General features: G+C 39.2%; 1 protein-coding gene across 1 annotated transcript in view; it reads left to right on the top strand.

Moving 5' to 3' along the window:
* atp9b (ATPase phospholipid transporting 9B) overlaps positions 1-24,023 on the top strand; it is a 62,476-nt gene that overhangs the window by 22,407 nt on the left and 16,046 nt on the right. The window contains 7 exon segments of the mRNA XM_046834451.1: positions 4,204-4,284; positions 6,840-6,915; positions 10,977-11,053; positions 17,416-17,576; positions 18,485-18,627; positions 19,519-19,631; positions 23,909-24,023. Of these exon segments, the coding sequence (XP_046690407.1) occupies positions 4,204-4,284; positions 6,840-6,915; positions 10,977-11,053; positions 17,416-17,576; positions 18,485-18,627; positions 19,519-19,631; positions 23,909-24,023 (766 nt within the window).

Genomic DNA, 24,023 nt, shown 5'->3' on the forward strand with positions numbered 1-24,023 from the left:
AATTTGTGCTCATTCAGCCACACGTGTGTTAGAAAGTCAGGTACTGATGTAGGTGAGAATGTGGGGAGGTCTGGGGTGCAGTCTTCCGCTCCACAAGCACACTCAACAATCTAGTGGAACATCTTCCCAGAAAAGTGATTATTATATGAGTAAAATGGGATTAAATATGGAATAGGATGTTCAAACAGCACATTTGAATAGTGTATAACTGAATGATAGAAATGGCCCTATAACGCAGCCTAAGCTAATATAATTCTTGTATTCTTTTCTCCAAATGTGTTTTTTTTTTTGCTTATGAGGTACTCTGACACTTTCTAGGCGTTTTGTGAACATCAAGGTTTAGGTAGATATACAGTACTTATGAAACAATGCTGCGGAAAAGGTCAGTGTGCCTAATGGTGCTGGTTTCCTGGCCACCAGGTCTCTTACAATAAGGAAAGTCACACTACATGAAAAAAAAAAAACATAATAGAGGGTTTTTTATATAATTAAATAAAAGTAAAGTTTAACCAAAAGCACAAAATTCACTAATGGAATCAGTGATAATTTCTGCACTAATGCAAGTCGAAACAGTGATCAGTCAAATCAAGGACAGTGATGAAGCTGGTGCAGATCATTTTTACCTCAGAAAACGAGACTAGAAAGGGCCTTCAGATCAGATATTCTCCTCCATCCCAGGCTCGTGTTTGATATAGTGGTAAATCTGATTCGACTGTTGGAGCATTTGTTACACATGAGCCGGTAATCGGAGCCGAACACACTGGCTAAATTTTCTGAGTGTTGTCCAGCTCTGGGATCACACCCATCCACCAGTTCAGATTTGTATTTGTCTTTCCAAACCTCTTACTGCGATCACAGAATGAACATTTCAGCAAGCCACCGAATGAGCGGTGCGCTGAGGGACTTCGAGCAGCTGGATAGGGTTTCCTGTGGCCTTGAATTTTAAATATTCTCAAGCTGGTAAGGTTTTCCTGCATTTAAACTTAAATAAATGCCTGGATCAGGGTTTTTAATGAAGATAATAAAAAAGATGAATTATGGTGAATAATAATCCTTTGTTTGACTTTGTCTTTTTTCTCTCTTTCACTAATAAGGGACAGTTGGTTCTTAAGTTGCTTTTACTGCTCAGACATTAAAGATATTTAGAATTAAGACCCGCACAGTCTGTAGAAATGATGCCATCGAAGCTGCATTGGTGGCTCACTAACACATTTCATATTGTATTTTCTTTTAATCTGTAGATTTATTTAAAGCCATGCTTTAACATAATATATATACAGTATATATACATTTTTTTTTAAACATTTGCTCATTTTTAAATTGCTAGAAAGAGAATTAATTAATGATCAATTCAGTCAATGGCATAGTTGCCTACTTTTTAACTTTATTTCTAAATTTCTACTTTATTGCAGAATAACATAAGTAATTGTTTAAATCCTTTGTTCAACCTGTATTATGTGACCCAATGTTTCCCTAAATCATTGGCTAAATGATGTCACATTACATTGATTTTTAATTCAGTCTTTGCTTTCCAAGTTAATATAAAAGCATAAACATAATCTTTATGTAATAAAGATCAAAGGGGGTGTAAAAAAATAAATGTCTGTCAAGCAGTTATTGGAGTCTTTGAGAGAATAATTAAATTAAATTCAGTCAACGTTTATTTCTACAGCACTTTTCACAATGTCTCAGAGCAGCTTTACAGAATGTAAGAATTATAGAACAGAAATTTAAATATACGTGAATTATGCGTATTTATCCCTAATGAGCAAGCCTGGGGTAAAACTCTCTTAGATGTTTGAGGAAGAAACCTTGAGGGAATCCAGATTTAAAAAGGAACCCATCCTCATCTGGGTGACACTAAGAGTGTGATTATAAATCAATAAAACATTACAAACAATGGAGAGTGAGAACGAATGTTGGAAGTACTATAAATAGTGAACCAGGAGTAAACTGCACAGCTTTTTGTTGATTTATGCAGTTATCCAGCCAGTGCAGTTTATAACAGCATGCAGGTACGGGTCAAGACCACGTTGGGTTTCACGTATCTATGAAGAACAGGGGTCTGAGGCTGTAGCAGGTATAGGCTTGTTGTTAATTGGAAAAAGACAGGGTGTTTTTGGTTTCCCCCTAGTGGGGGAGATGGTTGTTCAGTGGCTTCTGAAAGGCTTTGGCTTACAGAAGGTTCCGATGGCCAAGCTGTCGCTTTTGGGCCCTTGGTCAAGGCCCTTTGTGCTCTGGGGTGCTGTATCACAGCGGACCCTGCGCTCTGCCCCCAGCTTCCTAACACCACTGGGATATACAAAGAATTTCACTGTACTATTAAATACATGACAATTAAAAAGCACCTTTAATCTTCAGTCCTCAGATGTTCTCGTGATCCCATACCTGCTGTACTCTCAGATTCCTGTTTATTTTTCTTCTGATCTGCTGAAATATGTGTACAAAGCATTTTACCCTCAGAGCTGCCCCTCTCACTGGAGGATCTTTGTTGAACTGTTTTTTTTTTTTTTAGTTCATTTTTTGTAAGAAATCTTCAAAAGATGCTAAAAAACGTATCTGTTTGTTTTTATCTGGTACCATCAGCCATGCTGTGGTCAGTCACGATTGGCTGATTAGATGAATGTATATATGAGCAGATGTGCAGCAGAGGTGGCAAAAGTCCACACATCCTTCAATCATAGAAGTGCAGACACTCGTGTTTTAATAGACTCTGGTGAAAGTTCTGACTGCACTTTTTTATTAAGTTAAAGGAAAGAAGTTTGGGCTCTGACATGGACTTCAGTAAAAAGTAGTCATTATTAATACCTGTTGTAGTGTCACGCTGGTAACTGAACCTCACGTCATATTAATACACAAGAATTGAAAATGTTGTTTCTTAATGAATGTATCCAGGCTGAAGATCCACCATATAGAACACAAGCAGAGAAAAGATGATGATGATGATGATCAGGTGATCAGGAATGTGTCTGTTCTCAGTCATGTTCTCATCACTGACTCCCTCTGTCTCATTCACGTTATCCCCAGACTTCTTACTGTCTTCTGCCTGCTCACTGTGAGCTTCATAAACTAGTCTATGTCTGTGGTGTGTGAGAAACAGGAAATGATACACCAGTGGAAGATTGGGAAACAGGAAACAGGTTGATGGGCTGAAAAATTCACACAATGAGAAGAACAAATATTGACATTTAAACAAATAGATTAAAACTGAAGTAACTAGTCTGTTTTTGAAAATGTAAGAAGTAGAAAGTACAGATATTTGTGTGAAAAATTGTAGTATGTGAAATAAATAGTGAAGTGAAGAACTGATACCAGAAAAATCTACTTAAGAGCCTCGGCTGCCCGCAACCCTGAACACTGATACTGAACACTGCAGACCACGAACAGCCTACAAGAGCTGCAGTTTTGGAGATGTTCTGACCCAGTCGACGTCACAATTTGTTAAACTCGCTCAAATCCTTACACTCATCCATTTTTCCTGCTTCTAACATCAACTTTGAGGACTAAATGTTCACCTGCTGCCTAATAAATAAATTCACCCACTAACAGGTGCTATGATGAAGAGATTCTCTTCTTCTTCTTCTTTTTCTTCTTCTTCTTTCGGCTTCTCCCATTAGGGGTCTCCACAGCGGATCATCCGTCTCCACACCCCCCTGTCCTCTACATCTGCCTCTTTCACACCTGCACGTTTTCCCTCACTACATCCATAAACCTCCTCCTTGGTCTTCCTCTTTTCTTCCTTCCTGGTGGCTCCATCCTCAGCATTCTCCTACTGATATACCCCATGTTCCTCCTCTGCACATGTCCAAACCATCTCAATCTCGCCTCCCTCACCTTGTCTCCAAAACGTCCTACATGCGCTGTCCCGCTAATAAACTCATTTCTAATCCTGTCCATCCTCATCACTCCCAACGATGAAGAGATGATCAGTGTTATTCACTTCACTGCTCATAATGTTATAATATTATAATGTTATAATGTTATTCCTAATCTGTGTGTAGAGACAAGAAATTATAGCTATATAAATATATGTAAGATAATATAATGTATAAATATATATATATTATATAAAATGTAAGATAAAGTAGGATATAGTATAACAGGTCTGTAAATGTCGTTTAGAGAAGCTAATAAAATAATCCTGCTGAAAAGGTCCTGGATGAAGCTCATTATCTTTTATGTTTGATTTTCTTCTTTTTTCAGGATTTGTTCTCCATCAGTGCATATGTCTACGCTCAGAAGCCTCAGTTGGACATACACAGTTTCGAAGGAAATTTTACTAGGGTAAGGAAGTGATGTCCACACAGATGCACACACAATGTTTTTATTCTAGGAGCATTTCTTAATACAGAAATGCAAAGAAGCTGGTCCCCTGTGCTGGCGATGACATCACATCACAGTCAGTGTGTTGTGGGCTCCGCCCTTGTCCACCGGCTGTGCCGAGCTCCTTATTAACATCAGATTAGTGCAGAGAAAGACTAGGGGAAAAAAGGAGAGGGAGCCCTTATACAAAGCCTGTCTTTGTGTACACTCTTTACTCTTGGCCACACAGCAGGCAGAGGATGGAGATCACTTCCTGCGCTGACTCACTCTCCTAAACCCCACACGTATCCGAGGGCTCAACCCCGAAACGGCTGATCCAGGATCAGAACGTGAAACGCTCACAGTGTTTAGACATGTACAGCAATAGTAAATGGCTGAGCTGACACTGATTCATTGTCTTTTTGTCGCTTAGAATGTCAGGATTCATCTGTCAGAATGACCTTCGCTGGTGCAGGTTCACCCTCCAGCTTGCTTTTACACATAAGCAGCACGTCTCTGCTGAGCTGTCATAGTTATCATATCAGAAAAGTCATTTGATCTGTAACCAGATCGAGCCCAGATGCTTTGTCATCATATCATATACCTGCATTTAAGAGCTGTGTGTGTGTGTGTGTGTGTGTGTGTGTGTGTGTGTGTGTGTGTGTGTGTGTGTGTGTGTGTGTGTGTGTGTGTATATCATAGGTGTCACTAAACTCCTGGCTGTGCCCTTTAGCCATCTGCTAAATTTCCACACTGGGTATAATACATGTAAAAGAGATTCACAGAAAGTGAGATCTACATCTACCAACTCGATTACAGTTTTTAAATGCTGTGTGATAAAATTACAGGTCATTGTATATATATTTTTAGACAGTTAATAGTTTTGCAATTCTTTATACAGAATGTTTAAAAAATGCAGCATGTCCATGCAGGTTTGTTCATGCTCTCAATGATGCTTTTGGAAGTGTTCATTTGTGAGGGATGTGATTATGAGATTATGACAGCTTTTAGCTGTGAGCCAGTAGAATACCAAAAATAGTCATTAAAAGAAATTTCCCACCAAATCAGGAACGAGTTCTTGTTTTGAACTCGATATCAACCACTAGGAAAAGACAAAAGATTTGTTAAAGGATTATAACAGAAATGGACCACTATTATTTTTTGATTGCTACTGCCAGCAAGCAGTTCCTGACCTCACAGCTGAACCTGGAAACTAATAATAACCCTAGTGGCAGACATGGTGTATGGTTTGATTGACTTGTTCTGGTGTCACCAATATTTATTTATTCATTTATTTGTATATTTATTGTATTAAAATGTATGTAGTCATACTGTTTACTACAATTATATACACTATATTGCAAAAAGTATTGGGTCACCTGACCTTTCCTGCTATATGTGGTTCTTCTTTAAAGTGTTACCACAAATCTGGAGGCACTCAATTATAAATGACATCCCAAACCTGTTCCAGCATAGTGATGCCCCTGTGCACAAAGTGAGCTCCTTGAAGATCTCATTTACATGCTTTGGAGAGGAAGATCTTGAGTGGCCTGCTATAGAGCTCTGATCTTATCTCTACTGAACACCTTTGGGATGAATCGAAATGCTGACTGCACCCCAGGCCTCCTCATATTCTGTACATCAGTACCTGACTTTCATAATACCACAAATATCCATAAGCACACTCCAAAATCTAGTGGAGGGAATTATAAGAGCAAATTGGGACTAAATGTTGAATCCAATGGTCAAAAATCACATACCATACTTATGATCAGGTGACCCAATACGTTTGGCAATATAGTGTATATATACAGTGAGGAAAATAAGTATTTGAACACACTGCTATTTTGCAAGTTCTCCCATTTAGAAATCATGGAGGGGTCTGAAATTGTCATCGTATGTCCACTGTGTCCACTGTGTCCACTGTGTCCACTGTGCATGTCCACTGTGCATGTCCACTGTGAGAGACATTATCTATAAAAAAAAAAAAAAAATCCAGAAATCACAATATATGATTTTTTTACTATTTATTTGTATGATACAGCTGGCGACAGGCCAGAAACCTGACTGATCTAGAGAAGATCTGTGTGGAGGAGTGGGCCAAAATCCCTCCTGCAGTGTGTGCAAACCTGGTGAAAAACTACAGGAAATGTGTGACCTCTGTAATTGCAAACAAAGGCTACTGTACCAAATATTAACACTGACTTTCTCAGGTGTTCAAATACTTATTTGCAGCTGTATCATACAAATAAATAGTTAAAAAATCATACATTGTGATTTCTGGATTTTTTTTTTAGATTATGTCTCTCACAGTGGACATGCACCTACGCTGACAATTTCAGACCCCTCCATGATTTCTAAGTGGGAGAACTTGCAAAATAGCAGTGTGTTCAAATACTTTTTTTGCTCACTGTATATAACTATATGTATATATTTGTGTACATATACTAGCTTTTGTGATAAATGTAGCTGTTTTTATTTACCCTCTGCTTACCAGGATCTTAATGACACCTCTAACTCTTAATGTGTTTATGCAGGAAGACTGTGACCCTCCCGTCCATGAGAGCCTGGGCATTGAGAACACCCTTTGGGCCAGTACTGTGGTTGCATCTGGTGAGCAAACCCACTCCTTACCTATTTTAGTATTAGATTTTTTTTAGAAATGCACATATATTGGGATCATGTTTGTCAACAGATTTCTCCTAGAGCTTTGTGAACTTCACACTTAAATGTTTAGTTGACATCCTTCATATTTTCTGCGGCGATCCTGATTTTCACTTAGCCTAAATGTGAAGAAATCTGATGAGCCGGTAATGGGAGCTGGAGTGTCAACTCTCACTAGTGTTGATACTAAACTTCACAGATCTCAGATCAGCCTCACCACTACACCTTCACTGCCATCTACAAAAGCCAAGAGAGCCGAACCTGATCCTAATCGAGCACTATAGCTAGAACTTTCCCTACAGGCCTCCTGCTTGTGTTAACGATCACCTTTTTATTGATTTGTGGCGTATCTTCACCTGGTTCTCCTGAGGTTTGAGGTTTCCCGTAGCTCTTTGCTGCCCCTTGGCCTGTCCTTGATCAAAGTCTATCTTCCAACTTACACTCCTGACATCATCCAGACTCAACACAAGATCCCTGCAGATGGAAAAGGATATCCCCATCACTTCTGCTCCATTTAAAGAACTACATTTCACCAACAGCACTTGAGTGATTCCAAGTGCCCTGGAAATGTTAAAGGGTTTCCAATTAGCACAATGCAGTAAAACTCTTAATTGCTAAAAGCTACATGGCACTTTGGAATTATACAAAAATCCACTATTCTTTGTTCATCTGATTTTACCATTACCACTGCCAGTAAGCACTTCCATCTTCTTCTTCTCTTCTTAGTAGTATTCTGAATAGGTTTATTGTCCAGGTACACTTGGATTTGTTTTGGAAAAACTGGTGTACCATCAGGGGATACATTTTCTGTGATATTTCTAGCTAGTAATGTGGCCAGAGTATGTCTGTAGTCATTATGATCTTTTCACTCAGGATAAACGATTTCTAAATAAATAACAGAAATGGAAGAATCTTTATAATGGTCAACAACACGCACACACACACACGCACACACACACACACACACACACACACACACACACACACTCGCACAAAACAAATCCCTGCATTCTACATACACTCATGAAACTTGATTTTTTTTTTTACTTTTTATTATAAGTGCTTTTTATAGTGACATTGAGTAAAAGACAGGAGGTGGAGCTGGAGGTAGCAGAGCTGAAGATGTTGAGGTTTTCGTTGGGGGGAGAGGGACAGCGCACGCATTGGAGACAAGGTGAGGGAGGTGAGATTGAGATGGTTTAGACATGTGCAGAGGAGGGACATGGGGTATATCAGTAGGAGAATGTTGAGGATGGAGCCACCAGGAAGGAGGAAAAGAGGAAGAACAAGGAGGAGGTTTATGGATGTGGTGAGGGAAGACATGCAGGTAGTTGGTGTGAAAGAGGCAGATGTAGAGGACAGGGGGGTATGGAGATGTATGAGCCTTTGTGGAGACCCCTAATGGGAGCAGAGGAAAGAAGAAGAAGAAGATTATAGGGCTCATGGCCTCATAGGACTTTATACCTGATCATTATACGTGCAGTGCAAGTTATGATGAAATGCAGTGGTGGGCTGTGCATTTGGTACCTGGGCCTTTAGTGGGGACGTACCCACCTCTTAATACCACCACTATCACGTTGCAATTATAGAAATCATCAATACTGTACAAAAACGCAATATAACAAAAACGTGTCAGTACAGAGAGAGAGAGACATTTCACATATGGAGGGTGAATACCTTTTTTATTAAAACAAGAAACCCAGTGAAGACCGCAAACCTCTACACTACAACCACAACGGTGCACCTACATCATCTGGAGCAGTTCAGAATCAATATTTGTCTAATAACATGTCAAAAACATACAAATTAAATAAAATACAATCTACTCACCAGAGAAGCAGACTCATAATCTGATTTAAAAATCTAACTTCCACATACATGTACTGGAAGCAGTGCAGCTATATATATATATATATATATATATATATATATATATATATATATATATATATATATATATATATTATAATTTCATGGAACAAATATTAGAATTTAGGTTGTAAATGTAGTTCAGTGCTTTTGATAGTGAACATTTAAACATATACAGTATCTCACAAAAGTGAGTGCACCCCTCGCATTTCAGCAACCGTTTTATTATATCTTCTAATGGGACAATACTATAGAAATTAAATTTGGATATATTTTAGTCAATGTGCAGATTGTGTAGCAGTATAGATTTACTGTCCTCTAAAAATAACTCGGCAGTAAAACATACAGCCTTTATTACGTGCCAACAAAAGTAAGTACACCCTCAGTGATAACAGCTGAATGTGATGTAAACGTGTAAAGCCACATGTCCTATTTATCATCTTCATGTTTTTGTCTGCTTGTCAGGACCAAACAAATGTGTGTATTCTGTATTAGAGCAGTTATAATGTGGTGCTTTAAGTCCAATTCTCTCATACTGACCACTGGATGTTCAACATGGCCCTCATGGTAAAGACTCTTTATTTAAGAATTAGAATTGTTGTTCTACACAAAGATGCCGAGTCTGTAAGAAGATCAGTATCACCCTGAAACTGAGTTACAGTACAGTGGCCAGGGTCATACTGAGGTTTTCCAAGACGGGTTCCACTCGGAACAGACCTCACAAGAGTCCATTAGAGAAGTCGAGTCCTTGTGCTGTGCGTCAGGTGCAGAAGCTGCTTCACAAAACAGACACATGAGTGCTGCAGCATTGCTTCAGAGGCTGCAGAAGTGGAAGGTCTGCATGTCAGCGCTCAGACCAGACGCCACACACTGCAACATGTCCGTTTGCAGGCCGTCGTCCCAGAAGGAGCCTCTTCTAAAGCTGCTCACAAGAAAGCCTGTCAGCTGTTTGCTGAAGACAAGCCCAGCATGTGTGGTGACGCCCTGGTAAAGAGGAACAAAGAAATTGTGTCTTGCCTGAACCCTATTGAGCACTTGTTGGGGATCCTGAAGCAGAAGTTGAAGAAGCACCATGTGTCTAACATCCAGCAGCTCCGTGATGTCATTATGGAGGAGTGGAAGAGGATCCCAACAACAAAAGTTCTGGATAAGGATGGCACTCACACACAATATTCACACTTTGGACACCGTTTTGACATGTTCACTGAGGATGTACTCACTTTTGTTGTTAGTTATTTAGACAATAATGACTGTATGAGTTATTTTTCGAGGACAGTAAAGTTCCCATTGACTACAGTAAAATATATACGTTATATTTCTATAGTATTGTCGCTTGAGAACGTTATTCTAAAATGGTTGCTGAAATGTACAGGGTGCACTCACTTTTGTGAGATGCTGTATTATAAATATGTAGGTGAAAATGAACCTATGCAAATGCACTGAACTTAAAGAAGTTAAGTAATTTGTTTCTGGATTCTGCCGAAACCAATGACTGTTCCAGGCAAAAGAGGACCAACGTGACTTCTGAGCAGTGGCCCTGTGTCGTACTGTGTAACTGGGATCACTTCTCACAGTCTTGCTCCCGAAGAGCACTAATTCAGTGACAGAGGGGACTAAGGAAGAACATCTAGAACTAGTTTGACTGTATATGTGCAGCCTTATTTATTCATATATACTCTTCTCAAGCTCCCTTTTGCAAAACTGTCATTCCAAGTTGGCCTCTTTTCTTTAGCCATGGCCAGGTCCATGTTCTCCTCCTTTAACCCTTTCTTTTTCTTTTTTCAGTACACAATAAAACCTTGATTTCCAATACAGGATGTAGCTTGCTATATTTGTTTACCACTAATGCTTGCTAATGCTTATATATGTTTTATGTGTTTAATATGTTGTATGCTAATAGCGCCTGCTGATGAGGTTGTATTTTTCTGCACGTGAGTTGTATGATTCAGCAGGTGTCCTCATCGTACAGTCTACATACACATCGTACCCAATTTTATTAGCTCCATGCCACGCAGTGTGATTTGTACTGATATAGATTACTGGAATCACACAGTCTGTAGAAGGCATCAGCATCTCTGCTGAACACGTGTTGACCAAAATCTATTGAGTTTTGACTACGTTTCTGTGTTTTCCTTTCTCAGGTACCGTAATAGGAGTTGTTATTTACACTGGGAAGGAGATGAGGAGCGTATTGAACACATCCCAGTCAAAAAACAAGGTGGGTGTGTGGGTTTTGTTATGATTTATTAATAGAATGATATTAATTACTCAAACACTGATTGATTTCTATTACAATTATCATGAACACAAAAATCACGGTTCGGGTTCGGTCATGTATTCCTCTCTAAATGTTCTGCTTGCTGGTGAACTGACGCTGATAATTTTTATCCGCTCATAAATAAAAAGGAACGACTGATTTCACTATATGTAGTTGAGTAAAAAATAACATATTTACCTTTAAAATTCAGTAAAGTTGAAGTCTCCCTAAATGGAAATACAGGGGTTTTCTTGACTTTTCATTTGGAACCGGATTAAGTGTAACTCGCAATAAATCTAATAATCTGACAGAGTTTGTACTAATAAATGTACTATTTTATTATTATATTATTAATTTAAAGTAGTAAATAAAACATTTATGACAATACTTCACAATTTTTGTTGCGTTTACACTACAGTACATGTGCAGTTCGCCTTGAAGAAGGAAACATCAAAAGGAGAGTCAAAACCTCGCCATTTTTTGTTACTTGCCAGGGGTCAAAGAACGTAACCCCCACGAGTATCAAGTTGGACTGTACATCACTTAAGTACCCTAAAGTACTAAAGTACCACTAAAGCATCACTAAAGTACTTTTTCAGGTATCTACCTGAAAAAGCTACTTGAGTACAGTAAAGAATTAAATTTACTTCCTTACTGTCCAACACTGATGTCTACCAGATTATATCTCAAATTAGACTGCTAACTATGGTTACCTGCTTAAAGCTCAAATTAGAGTGCCATTAATGGTTACCAGGTTACACCGAGGATCACACAACAATCTGTGGTTACTCTATTATACCTCAGATTAGATTGTATTGTATGATTTACCTGATTTTACTTCAGATTAGACTGCCACATATTGTTATGCAGTTATACCTCAGATTAGATTGATGACATTCTTAAATGTGACAGTACAAATGGACAGACTCAGATCTTCGCTCTGTGTATTTCTGAGCACACCTGGACTAATGCTCATTGACTGCATGGCCCATAATGGTGTGGCTGTTGAGTACCACCACAAGTCAAAAACACTTCATCTCCCAAGTGTAGCAGCTTCATGGAGTTCATGTTTCCGTCATGACCTGCTTGCTGGGGGGGTTTGGTTTGGTTTTGAAAGCAGACACTTTATCCAAGTTGCTGATGCTGCATGTGGCCGAGAGCCTCGCTGATTTCTGTAAGCTCCCCGACGGAGTGGAATCCAATACATGAAGGAGATGATGTCAGGAGTGCCGATAGTGTGTGTGAGACGACCGGCCAACAATCGATACGACGCGGCAAAAGTCACAGAGAACGCGTTCTCCACTTATAATCTGTTGTGACACCACTCACACAAAGCCACCACGCAAAGTTGCTGACAGCATGTCAGCTATCGGTTTACACTGCGAGCGTGTGTGTGTGTGTGTGTGTGTGTGTGTTGCTTCTGTAAATGTGTGCTCTCTGTGAAAAACACACTGCCAGCAGTTTGAGTGACAGGACAGCGCTCAAGATAGATTATGCCTTTGTTGTAACAGACTGATTGGATATAAAAACTTGATGTCCTGCTGCTGAGGAGTACGGAAGGGTTCAGGGTTTGGAGAACATGCTGCTAAAACCATTTGTAGATTTCCGACTTGTGTATTGATGTTTTAGAGTAATTTTATTAGACAACACACAAGGCTGCATTCTGTATAAAAGGTTTCATGAGCAAAAATATCACAAAATGATCAATTAAAATAAATAATAAAAGTAATGATTTAACTTCTAAACGATGTACAATTCTAAACGCTGTTTTCACATCGCTTACATTTTTCCACATTTTGTTGTTACAGCTTTATTCCAAAATGGATTAAATTTATTATTTATCCCAAAATTCTACAAACAAAACCCCATAATGATAATGTGAAAGAAATTTGTTTGAAATTTGTGCAAATTCATAAAAAAATAAAAAGTAAAAATTTCCAGTCCTCTCCGACGCTCCAAACTCAGGTGCATCCTGTTTCCACTGATCTTGCTTGAGATGTTTTTATAACTTGATTGGAGTCCACCTGTGGTAAATTCATTTGATTGGACATGAACTGGAGGCACACACCTGTCTATATGAGATCCCACCGTTACCAGTGCATGTCAGAGCTCAAACCCAACCATGAAGTCCAAGGAATTGTCTGTATACCTCAGAGACAGGATTGTATTGAGGCACATATCTGGGGTAGGAGACAGAAACATGTCTGCAGCATTGAAGATGGAAGAAGTTTGGAACCACCTGGACTTTTCCCAGAGCGGCACCACCCAGCCAAACTGAGAGATTGGGAGAAGAGCCTTAGTCAGCGAGGTGACCAAAGAACCAGATGGTCACTCTGAAAGAGCTCCAGCGTTTCTCTGTGGAGAGGGAAACCTTCCACAAGAACAACCATCTTTGCAGCACTCCGCCAGTCAGGCCCTTATAGTAGAGTGGCCAGACAGAAGCCACTCCTCATTTAAAGGCACATGATAGCCCACCTTGAATTTTCCAAAAGGCATCTGAAGGACTTTCAGACTATGAGAAACAAAGATTGCTGAATGCCAAGTGTCATATCTGGAGTAATCTGGAGAATGAATAAGATGTTCTTTATAAGTTTGTCCCTGATGAGCGAGCTGGCGGCGACTGTGGAAGGAAATTTGCCTGTAACAGCATGTTTTTTTCTCTCCTGTAACAGACTTGTGCCAGTTTGGCAAAGCTGACAGTATTGATTTATTAAATTGATTTATTAAATTAAAGAACTTTCTAATGTTAATAAACATAAATTTGTAAAAAACAATCACTTTCTATTATAGCAGCTATAAACAGTAGTTTCCTCACCAGCATATCGCTTTCTCCTTTTTTTCATTAAGACAAATAAATAAAACACTGCAGGACCCTTCTGTCTTTTATGTTCCTGTAGCAAATCGGAAGCAAAACTTAAATGTTATTAATGCGTGAGTAGATAATCTCACAAGACTTCAACCTAAGAGCTGCTGCTGTAATCATGAAGACTTCAACTTCCCATTTTGCTCATACTGAGCATCCTGTAGACACACTTCACATTTATGGCATTTGACAGACCTTCTTATCCAGAATGACTTAGATTTATTTCATTTGTACATCCGAGCAGTTGAGGATTAAGGGCCTTGCTCAAGGGATTTAAACTCACAACCTTCAGATCAGAAGTCCAACGTCTTAATTACTGAGATACCACTTCCTACCCTTGGTATCGAGTATTTCTCTTCAATACCTATATACTGTAGTGATTGAGTGATGATCTGGTGTAATTGAGGATGTGTTCACATTTAACTCCGGGTACACTTAAATGATTAAACTTGTTGCTCTTCACTCTGCCCTCTGCCTCTTAAAGACCGAAATCAACATCCAGAAGCTGCTTTACAAAATCTTTAAAATGCATGTATTCTCCGAGTATTTTGCCATGAAGTAGCCCTGCATTATCATATTGTACTGGGTGAAAGTGCACAGGTTTGCTGGTACAATGCCATATTGTCGAATCTCAGGCTCAGTATAGTTGATGCATTTCAGGTCATAAATATTCATGCGTTAGTGTACAAAGTCATCATCGGATTTCGCACACGAAACACAGGACGGCAAAGGTAGGTTGAGCTGCTCCTTTCATTTGAAATGGGCCTGGGATAAAGGAGTAAAATATGCACTCTGTATTCATTGATAGCATCTTTAGCTCGAGGTAATTGAGGCTCTTTTTCCTCTCGGGTTGAATGAATAATGACTTCATCCGATCCCGATTCCAGCCTCGCAAAAGGAAGAAAGGGAAAAAAAGTAGCTCCATATTGTTTCTCCTTTATAAAAGCAGATTCCTCGCTTTCAGCTGGGAATGATGTCTTCTGTGTACATTTTTCTTCATTTTAAGCCGCCCAAACCCCTATTTTGCACACTAGCTCAAGCATGAAGCATGAAGTGAGGCAGCAGGGCGGCTGGGAGCAGCAGAGGGTGTTAAACCACAGCTGATAGATCAGACACTGCACACCCAGTTTCTCTAGTTCTCTGGGGATCGGGACATGACGAGTAAAGAAATTTGCTGGCATTTTTTCTTTCTTGTTCTTTTCTTTACACTCCCCCTCCTTTTCAAGCAGTCTTTTTTTTCCACTGAGGGTCGAGTTATGTGTTGCTGTTTTGTTAGCGTTTGTAGATGAAAGAGCTCAGTGTTGGGGAGGCTCCGCTGCCGGTCTTAGGAGAAAAGAAAAAGGAGGAAGACTTCTTTTTTGACATAATTTTCCCACATATTCCATTGGCTGAGGGGCACACTTGAAAATGAAAAGGAAAGGGAAAGCTCTTTTGTCAAAAGGCCATTCCTGTATGGAAGAATTCCGCTTTTCCTTTTCCTATTTTTCACTCCAGTGTTTTCATTAAGGAGTAGCAACAAGAGGGAGGTTTATGCAGAAGCGCCACTCATCTGTGCCTACACACACACACACACACACACACACACACACACACACACACACACACACACACACACACACACACACACACACACACACACACACACAGAGAGCATAAGAAATTCTGGTGTCTTGCCAGGTTATAGGATATACACATTTTTGAGTTATGAATTTTATCTTTCAGTGGATTGTAGACCCTCATTATTATTTTTATTACATTAATTATTGACAAATGTTTGGAAACTCAAAATGGTTTTAATTTAAAGGGAATCGTTTGCTTTTATTTTATCAGGTGTGTGAGTGCTGATGTCATGAAGTGTTTTTTTTTTTTTTTTTTTTTTTTTTTGGATGAGGCAAATTTTATTGAAAGTGAGGTTTCAGTTTAGTGACTTTAAAGTTTAGTAACATCAGGTACTGATGTAGGTGAGGTGAGGAGGCCTGGGGTGCAGTGTTCACATTCATCCAAAGCTGGAGATCTTCCACTCCAACCCATAGAAAGCAGATCCTCATGGAGCTTTTTTTTTTTTGCACAGGGGCATTGTCATGCTGGAACAGGTTTGGGTCTCTCTTGGATTTGTCAGGGCCATAATGGCCCACCGGTTGCCCAGACTTAGTAATTCACTGTCAGTAATCATCATCTATCTTTCTGTCTATCTTTCTATCTATGGGATAAACTGCAGTGGAATGTATTGCTGCCCAAGGGTTTTTATTACACATTTTGAGATTTTTAATTGTGTTAAAAAGAAAATGTATTTTTAATAATAAAATGTCAATGGCATGTACTCTATGCATCGTGCTAAGCAGAAAAAGTACACAAGTGCTTCTGTGAGATAAAAGGATCTCTTATACATATAATCTCCAACATATACAAAGCATGCTGTTTCTCCTTTTAATCAAGAAAAATATATCATCATCATCGGCAAAATGGTAGCATAAAAATTACTGGTATGTCAGTGGTCGCAACCCCCGGGCTGCGGACCGGCACCGGTCCATGGGTCAATTGGTACCGGGCCTCACAGAAAGAATACATAACTTACAATATTTCCATTTTATTTATTATCTAAATCTGAACGTTGTTTTATTTTGGAAAATTCCCGGATTCTTTCCGCCACATTTGTCTATGACTCACTCTTGATGCATGTCTTGATGTCCATGTCTTACCTCCATCCACTACCTTCTTAAAGGGGCTGCTCCAGCCACTAACACATAATACATTACCGCTGAATTCAAACCCCCAAGCGAGCAAAATAAACAAAAAACAACACAGTGGATTCATGATTATTATTATATTTAGAAAACACCAGTTTTTATAGCGGTCGTATCATTTTATTTTGTTGTATTTATCCTCCACTCCTTAAAGGCCGGTCCGTTAAAATATTGTCTGACATTTAACCGGTCCGTGGCACAGAAAAGGTTGGGGGCCGCTGTGGTATGCAACGGAATTTGGATGTGCTGGTGTAGAAACATAATCACCTTCTGGGTAGGAACAGTAACACTGCTTCAGGTTCATGCCACAACACAATATGCCACTAATCATGTTTTAATTCATTATTTTCTAATTCAGCATTCTGGTGTTTAAAACAGGGCCATTTTAATTCCATCCCCCTGAAAAGACAGAACAAATGAACTTCAGATACAGTTATAAAAGCAGATGGATGGATGGATGGATGGATGGATGGATGGATGGATGGATGGATGATGTTTTCTGTTACAGTGAGTGGCACAGAGCATAAAAAGAAGTGTGTGTTAGAGAGAGAGAGAGAGAGAGAGAGAGAGACTTACATAAGAAATATAAGAAACCTTGATTACCTTGTGGCTGCCTCCCATTCCTTTTTCATGAGCCATTGAGCTCTACACAGTCAGACAAATAACCAAACAAACAAACCTATAAGCTCCTTATCTCTTTGTCTCCTCTTGCTCAGGTGGGCCTGTTGGACCTGGAGTTAAATCGTCTGACTAAGGCCTTGTTCTTGGCCCAGCTGGTTCTTTCTATCGTCATGGTGGCTCTGCAAGGTTTTATCGGGCCCTGGTTCCGTAACCTGTTCCGCTTCGTAGTTCTCTTCTCCTACATCATCCCCATCAGGTATCCCTGCCTTTTAACCTCAGTACAGTATAACAGTCAACGCAGGACCAGAAGATGCAATCTCTATTCTAAGCACTATTCTATTCTAATGGCAGAGCAGATGGTGTATATCTCTAACTGTACACTGGTTTTAAAGGCCCTGACATTAGGAAATATCATCAAACATGATCCAACACATATCTGGAGATAAAAGCAGTCAGCAAAGCTGTTTAATATATATTATTATCAGTTTTTACAGTAATGTACAAAAGTCTGAGACCACACGTGGAAATGCTTTTATTTTGCATTCTTAGGTCAAATGTATTTAAATGTAATGCAGCTGTTTTAATGACAAAGGATAGAAAAGTAGAGACTTATGAAAAATGAAATATTTACATGCATACGCGTTTTATTTCGATTGTTCCCTTTTTGCCACTCGAACTCGCACAGATTGTGCAAAACAGTATGATCCGTTTTGATCAAATCTAGACTGTGGACCGTTCAGAGTAGAGAAGATTAGACATGAGAAAAAGACGGTCAGTATAATGCATTTCTGTGCTTGTTTGCACCTAAAAACAGTGCAGAATCTTAGATTTTTATTTGTTAAATATATTTTCCTAAACTTGTTTATTTCCAGTTTTCAATGAAGGATAACACTAATGTGGCTTTATACTTTCAGACTGTGTAACTGATTTGTTTTATTTTCTCACAATGTTCATCAAGCTGCTTCTTGGTACGATGAGAATTCAGTTTTCTCTCACATGGACTCTGGTAATATTTAGCTTGGTAATATTTGGCCCAGTTATTTTGTCCTGCACCATTACAGTTCTAAATGACTTTTCTGGTTTTTCAAATGTGTCTCCTTGCCTCCCATGGAACACCGTGTTCGTCTCTTAGCAACCCCCGTGTGTATATGTGTACCTGTTTAGTCTGAGGGTAAATCTGGACATGGGAAAGACGGCGTACGGATGGCTGATAATGAAGGATGAGAATATCCCTGGCACTGTGGTGAGAACCAGCACTATCCCTGAAGAGCTCGGTCGCCTCGTCTACCTGCTCACTGACAAGACAGGTAACAACATCTGATTAAAAGAGTTGATGAGCAGAGGCTGTGGTTAGATTCTTGATTTTATAATACCACAGCACTATTTTATTTGTATAGAGCAGTGAACATTGTCCACTTCACCTAAATATACAAATCAGAAATATGTCTTTTAGCTTTATGAATTAGTCTCTATAATTTTATTCCTAATGATTGAGCAAGGTTTGGCAGCAGCAAAGAAAAAACTCCCACAGAAGGAACCTTGAGAGGAACCAGACTCAAAAGGGAACCTCATTCTCATCTGGGTGACACCAAATGTGTCTGTACATTACAGTTCCATCATTGTTGAACTTAAAGTATATTGATGAAAATGTGTGGTTTTTATGCTTTTACTAAACATCTCATTCCACATTTAGTCCCTATTTGCTGTTATAACAAGTCTTCCAGGAAGATGTTCCACAAGATGTTCCACAAGATTTTGTTGAGATTTGTGCTCCTCCAGCCAGAAGGGCGTTAATAAAGTCAGGTACTGATGTAGGTGAGGTGAGGAGGCCTGGGGTGCAGTTAGTGTTTACATTCATCCCATTAGGATTGAGGTCAGGGCTCTATAGTAGGCCACTTAGTCTTATCTTCAGCTGGCTTTGTGCACAGGGGCAGCGTCATGCTGGAAGTTTGGGTTTCTGAGTTCAAGTGAAGGAAGGATTTCATGCTGAATCTGAAGACGTCTGATGCACTTGTATGGCTCCAGCTTTGTGTTAACAGTTTGGGTAACATATGGGTGGAAAAGTCAGGTGTCCCAGAACTTTGTTTCTATAAGTGTATGATAAGATTTTTCAGATTGTATTTTTCAGATGAATGATTCGGCTGCCTGTACACACAGAGCTAATTCCTGCTTCATTATGCTGTTTTGGCTCTGCTCAGGCACTCTCACTCAGAATGAGATGGTGTTTAAGCGACTGCATCTCGGGACCGTGTCATATGGGATGGACACCATGGACGAGATCCAGAGCCATATTATACAGTCCTATGCTCAGGTGAGTCCCAACAGGTCTGAAAAAAATTCCACAGTTGCATTTACATTGAGTCCAACTTTATTTTTGATTAAAGTTCAACATTAATTATTAGAAAGCCACAGTCATATTTGTAAAAAAAAAAACTGAAATACAATTCAATTAATTTTTTATTTATTGAGCACTTTTTTACAGTGGACATTTTCTCAAAGCAGATTTACACCGATAAAGCGGTTACAAGGTTGTATAAACAAAGGTGTAAGTTCCTATATGTTTGTTTCTTATAACTGTACGTGTATCCCTAATGAGTGAGCCAGTGGTGACTGTGGCAAAGTAAAACTACCTGTGATAGTATGAGGTAGAAACCTTGAGAAGAACCAGACTCAAGAGGGAACCTCATTCTCATATGGGTGGCACCGAATGTCTATTTATTGCAGTTTCATTGTTGAGGTGTGCAATAATATGTGCTTAAATGCAGAGCTTTCATGCAGAGCTTTCATTTCATGTGGTCCTGAGCACACTGTAGTAGACCGGTGATATTAATTACAGTCCAAATCCATCCTCAAAGTTCTTATGTTCCTCTTGTATAAAAACGTATAGTAATTTAATGGTAAGAAGATTTACTCTGGCCAGATAAATATCCAGATGTTCCACTTTATTTTCAATGAAAAATCCTCCCTTAGCATGAAGAACAGCTTTATACACGCTCAGCTTCTCAGCATTGTATAAGAGAGAGAGAGAGAGAGAGAGAGAGAGAGAGAGAAAGAGAGAGAGAGAGAGAGAGAGTGAGAAAGAGAGAGAGAGAGAGAGAGAGAGAGAGAGAGAGAGAGAGAGAGAGAGAGAGAGAGAGAGAGTGAGAAAGAGAGAGAGAGAGAGAGAGAGAGAGAGAGAGAGAGAGAGAGAGAGAGAGAGAAAGAGAGAGAAAGAGAGAGAAAGTTTCTCTGGATAAGGCATCTGACAAATCCTATTAATATAAATGTAAATGTACATTGTCTATTACACATCTGTCCATCTGAGATTCCCCTTAGCATGATATCTCAAGAAAACATTTAATATTTGAAGGATTAATTGATACTGGATTTATTATTGTAATCAACAGATGCACTGATAGGATTTTAGATTTAATCTGAGCAGGGTCAAGGTCATAGCAAGGTCAGATATCTGGAATACTGTTTTCATTAACAGATTCCTTAATATTTAAAGTATATTGTAATATATCTGAAGCTTACAAATGAAGCTGTATATTGAGCAATACAAATTAAATGTGTAAGCAGGTTTATTTTCACTGCACTGACTGCTACTTCCTGCTACTCTGCTTTTTTTTTGTTTCACTTGCTTCCGTTTTGAATATCAATAAAAAGGAAATGGAAAATATACAAACATTTAGCTTTATTAAAGTTTTTGTGTAAATGATTAACATGGACATGAAGAGGGAACTTTTCAGAACATCAACTGAAACGATATAAAAGACAGGCCCAGGTTTTGTTGTGTTGTTTGTTCCTTTCTTTAATAATGAAGTGATATCTGTAGCACTCAGAGATTCTTCAGACTTTGTTCCTTGGTGTGCTCTAGCAGTCACCGCACATGATCCACACACATGATCCGCACACAAGATCCACACACATGATCCGCACACAAGATCCGCACACATGATCTGCACACATGATCTGCACACATGATCTGTACACAAGATCCGCACACAAGATCCGCACACGTGATCCGCACACAAGATCCGCACACATGATCAGCACACATGATCTGTACACAAGATCCGCACACGTGATCCGCACACAAGATCCGCACACAAGATCCGCACACAAGTTCCGCACACAAGATCCGCACACAAGATCCGCACACATGATCAGCACACATGATCTGCACACATGCAAAATATGCAAATACTCATATAAGTAAATGTATTCATGTAAAAGGGATTGGATCCATGTCACTCACTCACTGTACATCTGTTGGTTTCCCTCATCATTGTAGTTGCTCATCAGAGGTTTTTGCATGCAGGCGTGTGTGTAATCCATAGGCTTCATTGATTTTCATGCCACAGCATACATTGCAGAGGAGATGATGTGACTGGCAGGTTAACTGGAACTGTAACAGCCACAGCAATCTATCATTTCCTTGTTATATCTGTTCCCCTAGAGGGCACTTCAGACGGCGTGTAATGAAATCCTGGTGAAATTGAATTAGACAGGCATCAATAAACATAATGTGGGTTATTGATAAGCACTCATTTATTTGCTCAGTTCTGCAGTGAGTGCAGTTGGATGTGCAGTGCTGGGTCAAGGAGAAGGCTGGGTGAAAAACAGGAAGTCACAGAATGTGTAAAAATACATGAGATTATTGTGCAGGGTTCCAGTCAAGAGCCATGAAGATAGATTTGGACTGTAATTAATATAAACAGTTTGATACGATGGACTATAATTGCTACAGACAGTTTTGCACTCGTGTCCATCAGTGCACATTTGATAACCTTAACAATGATGAGACTATAATGAATACATATTTAAATGTCACTTAATCTTAGGATGGGTTTCCTTTTTTAACATTCTGGTTCATATGAGGGAGTTTTTTTCTCTCACCACTGGATCAAGTAAGTTAAGGGATTAACTTCTAGGGCTGGATTAATTAATTAATTAATTATAAAACTTTAATTAATACATTATTCAAAATGTATATTTGTAATCTATTTATTTCTGTGATGCTGCTTTGGGACAATACGTGCGTTCCCATAGAGCATTGGAGGTGGTTTAAGTCCAATCCGAATAGAATTGCTGCATATAAACACCAACACCTCAGTCGGTATAAAAATGCCCCAAACGAATGAAATTGTAATCAGTTTAAGAGAATTGGGATAAACCTTTCTATAAACCGAACTAAATACAAATTCTGCCATGTCAAACTGATTACTGCAGTTCATAAGACCCATTACTTAAGCCTCCTCTTCATCTGGCATCCGTATTAGATCTTGTATCAGCCAATGGGGAAATAGAAGATATACATGAACGTTTTAACTGTGCTCTTGTGATCACACAATTGGAAAGGAATTGAACTGAAATAAATTGATTTGTTTTGTATTGTATTGTATTGGAATGGAATGGAACTAAATTGCATTGGAATGGAATTGAAATTAAATGGAATTGGAATAGGAATAGAATGGAATTGGAATGACATGGAATTGAACTGTACTGTACTTTACTGTATTGTATTGAAATTTAATAGAATTGAACTGAATTGGAATGAAATTAAATGGAATTGGAATAAAATGGAATTGTATTGTATTGGAATTGAATTGAACTGAACTGAACTGAACTGTATTGGAATGGAATGGAATGGAATGGAATGGAATGGAATGGAATGTCCATGGTTTTCTGTTTAAAGCTGCAGTCTCTGCTCCTGAAATATTTGTTTCTTGTATCTATAACTTTTATTTTGTTTATTCATTAATTATGTTCTTGTGAGCTTTTCAAAACCATGTTTGTGGAAATGAGTTGTCTTTCAACCCATAAAAAATTAAGGTCATGGAGGTCCAAATAAACTCCTGTTTTATTCTGTAAAATTCTCTTCCTGTCCATTTGCTTGGATCTCCTCATTAGCAGTGTCACTTCCTTAGATACAGAGATTCCTTTAGTGAAACAAGAGGTTATAAAGTGACCAGGCGAAGCCCTCAAGTCGCCTGTACTCCATTTTCACACCCACAAGCAGGAGTTTGTTGTGCTTAGTTTCAGTTTGAAGCCTGTCATCTCTGCTCTACTGTGGAGCTCTCTCAGGGAAAAGGGGCTAATCGGGAGAAATCACCCGCTCTAGTGAAGCAGAGCCTCTCTCTCATCAGGCACACACACACACTCACATGGCTACACACTGCTACACACAGGCTACTTACACTGCAACACACTGCTACACACACAGCAGCTGGTGGTTGCAGCCCTCATGGAACATTATGACAGGAGAAAGATGAATGATGTGTCTTCGCATCTCCCTTAGTGGTTTATTGAGTTGGTAGTTAAGGACATGACATGAACCTGAACACATGCACAGTGTTCTCTATGGGGTGTGACACATCAAATACACATCAGCCAGAACCATATTGTTTTTGGTTGAGTTTAGCTTTTTATACTTGTATGTAATTGTCCATCATCTTGTTATTCTCTTTTGCAATAATTACAAACATCTAGTTATCCATGGCGTTGGGATTTGAGCTGATGTCAAGTGTGTGTGTGTGTGTGTGTGTGTGTGTGTGTGTGTGTGTGTGTGTGTGTGTGTGTGTGTGTGTGTTTGTGAATCTGCAGGTGAGCTCAGCTGTGTCTAATGGCAACAGTGCCAGCTCGACAACATCCCGTAAGACAGCGCCATCCGGGCCCAAGGTGCGAAAGAGTGTGAGCAGCCGCATTAATGAGGCTGTGA

This window comes from Silurus meridionalis, chromosome 22 (genome assembly GCF_014805685.1).
Source record: "Silurus meridionalis isolate SWU-2019-XX chromosome 22, ASM1480568v1, whole genome shotgun sequence".
NCBI lineage: Eukaryota > Metazoa > Chordata > Actinopteri > Siluriformes > Siluridae > Silurus > Silurus meridionalis.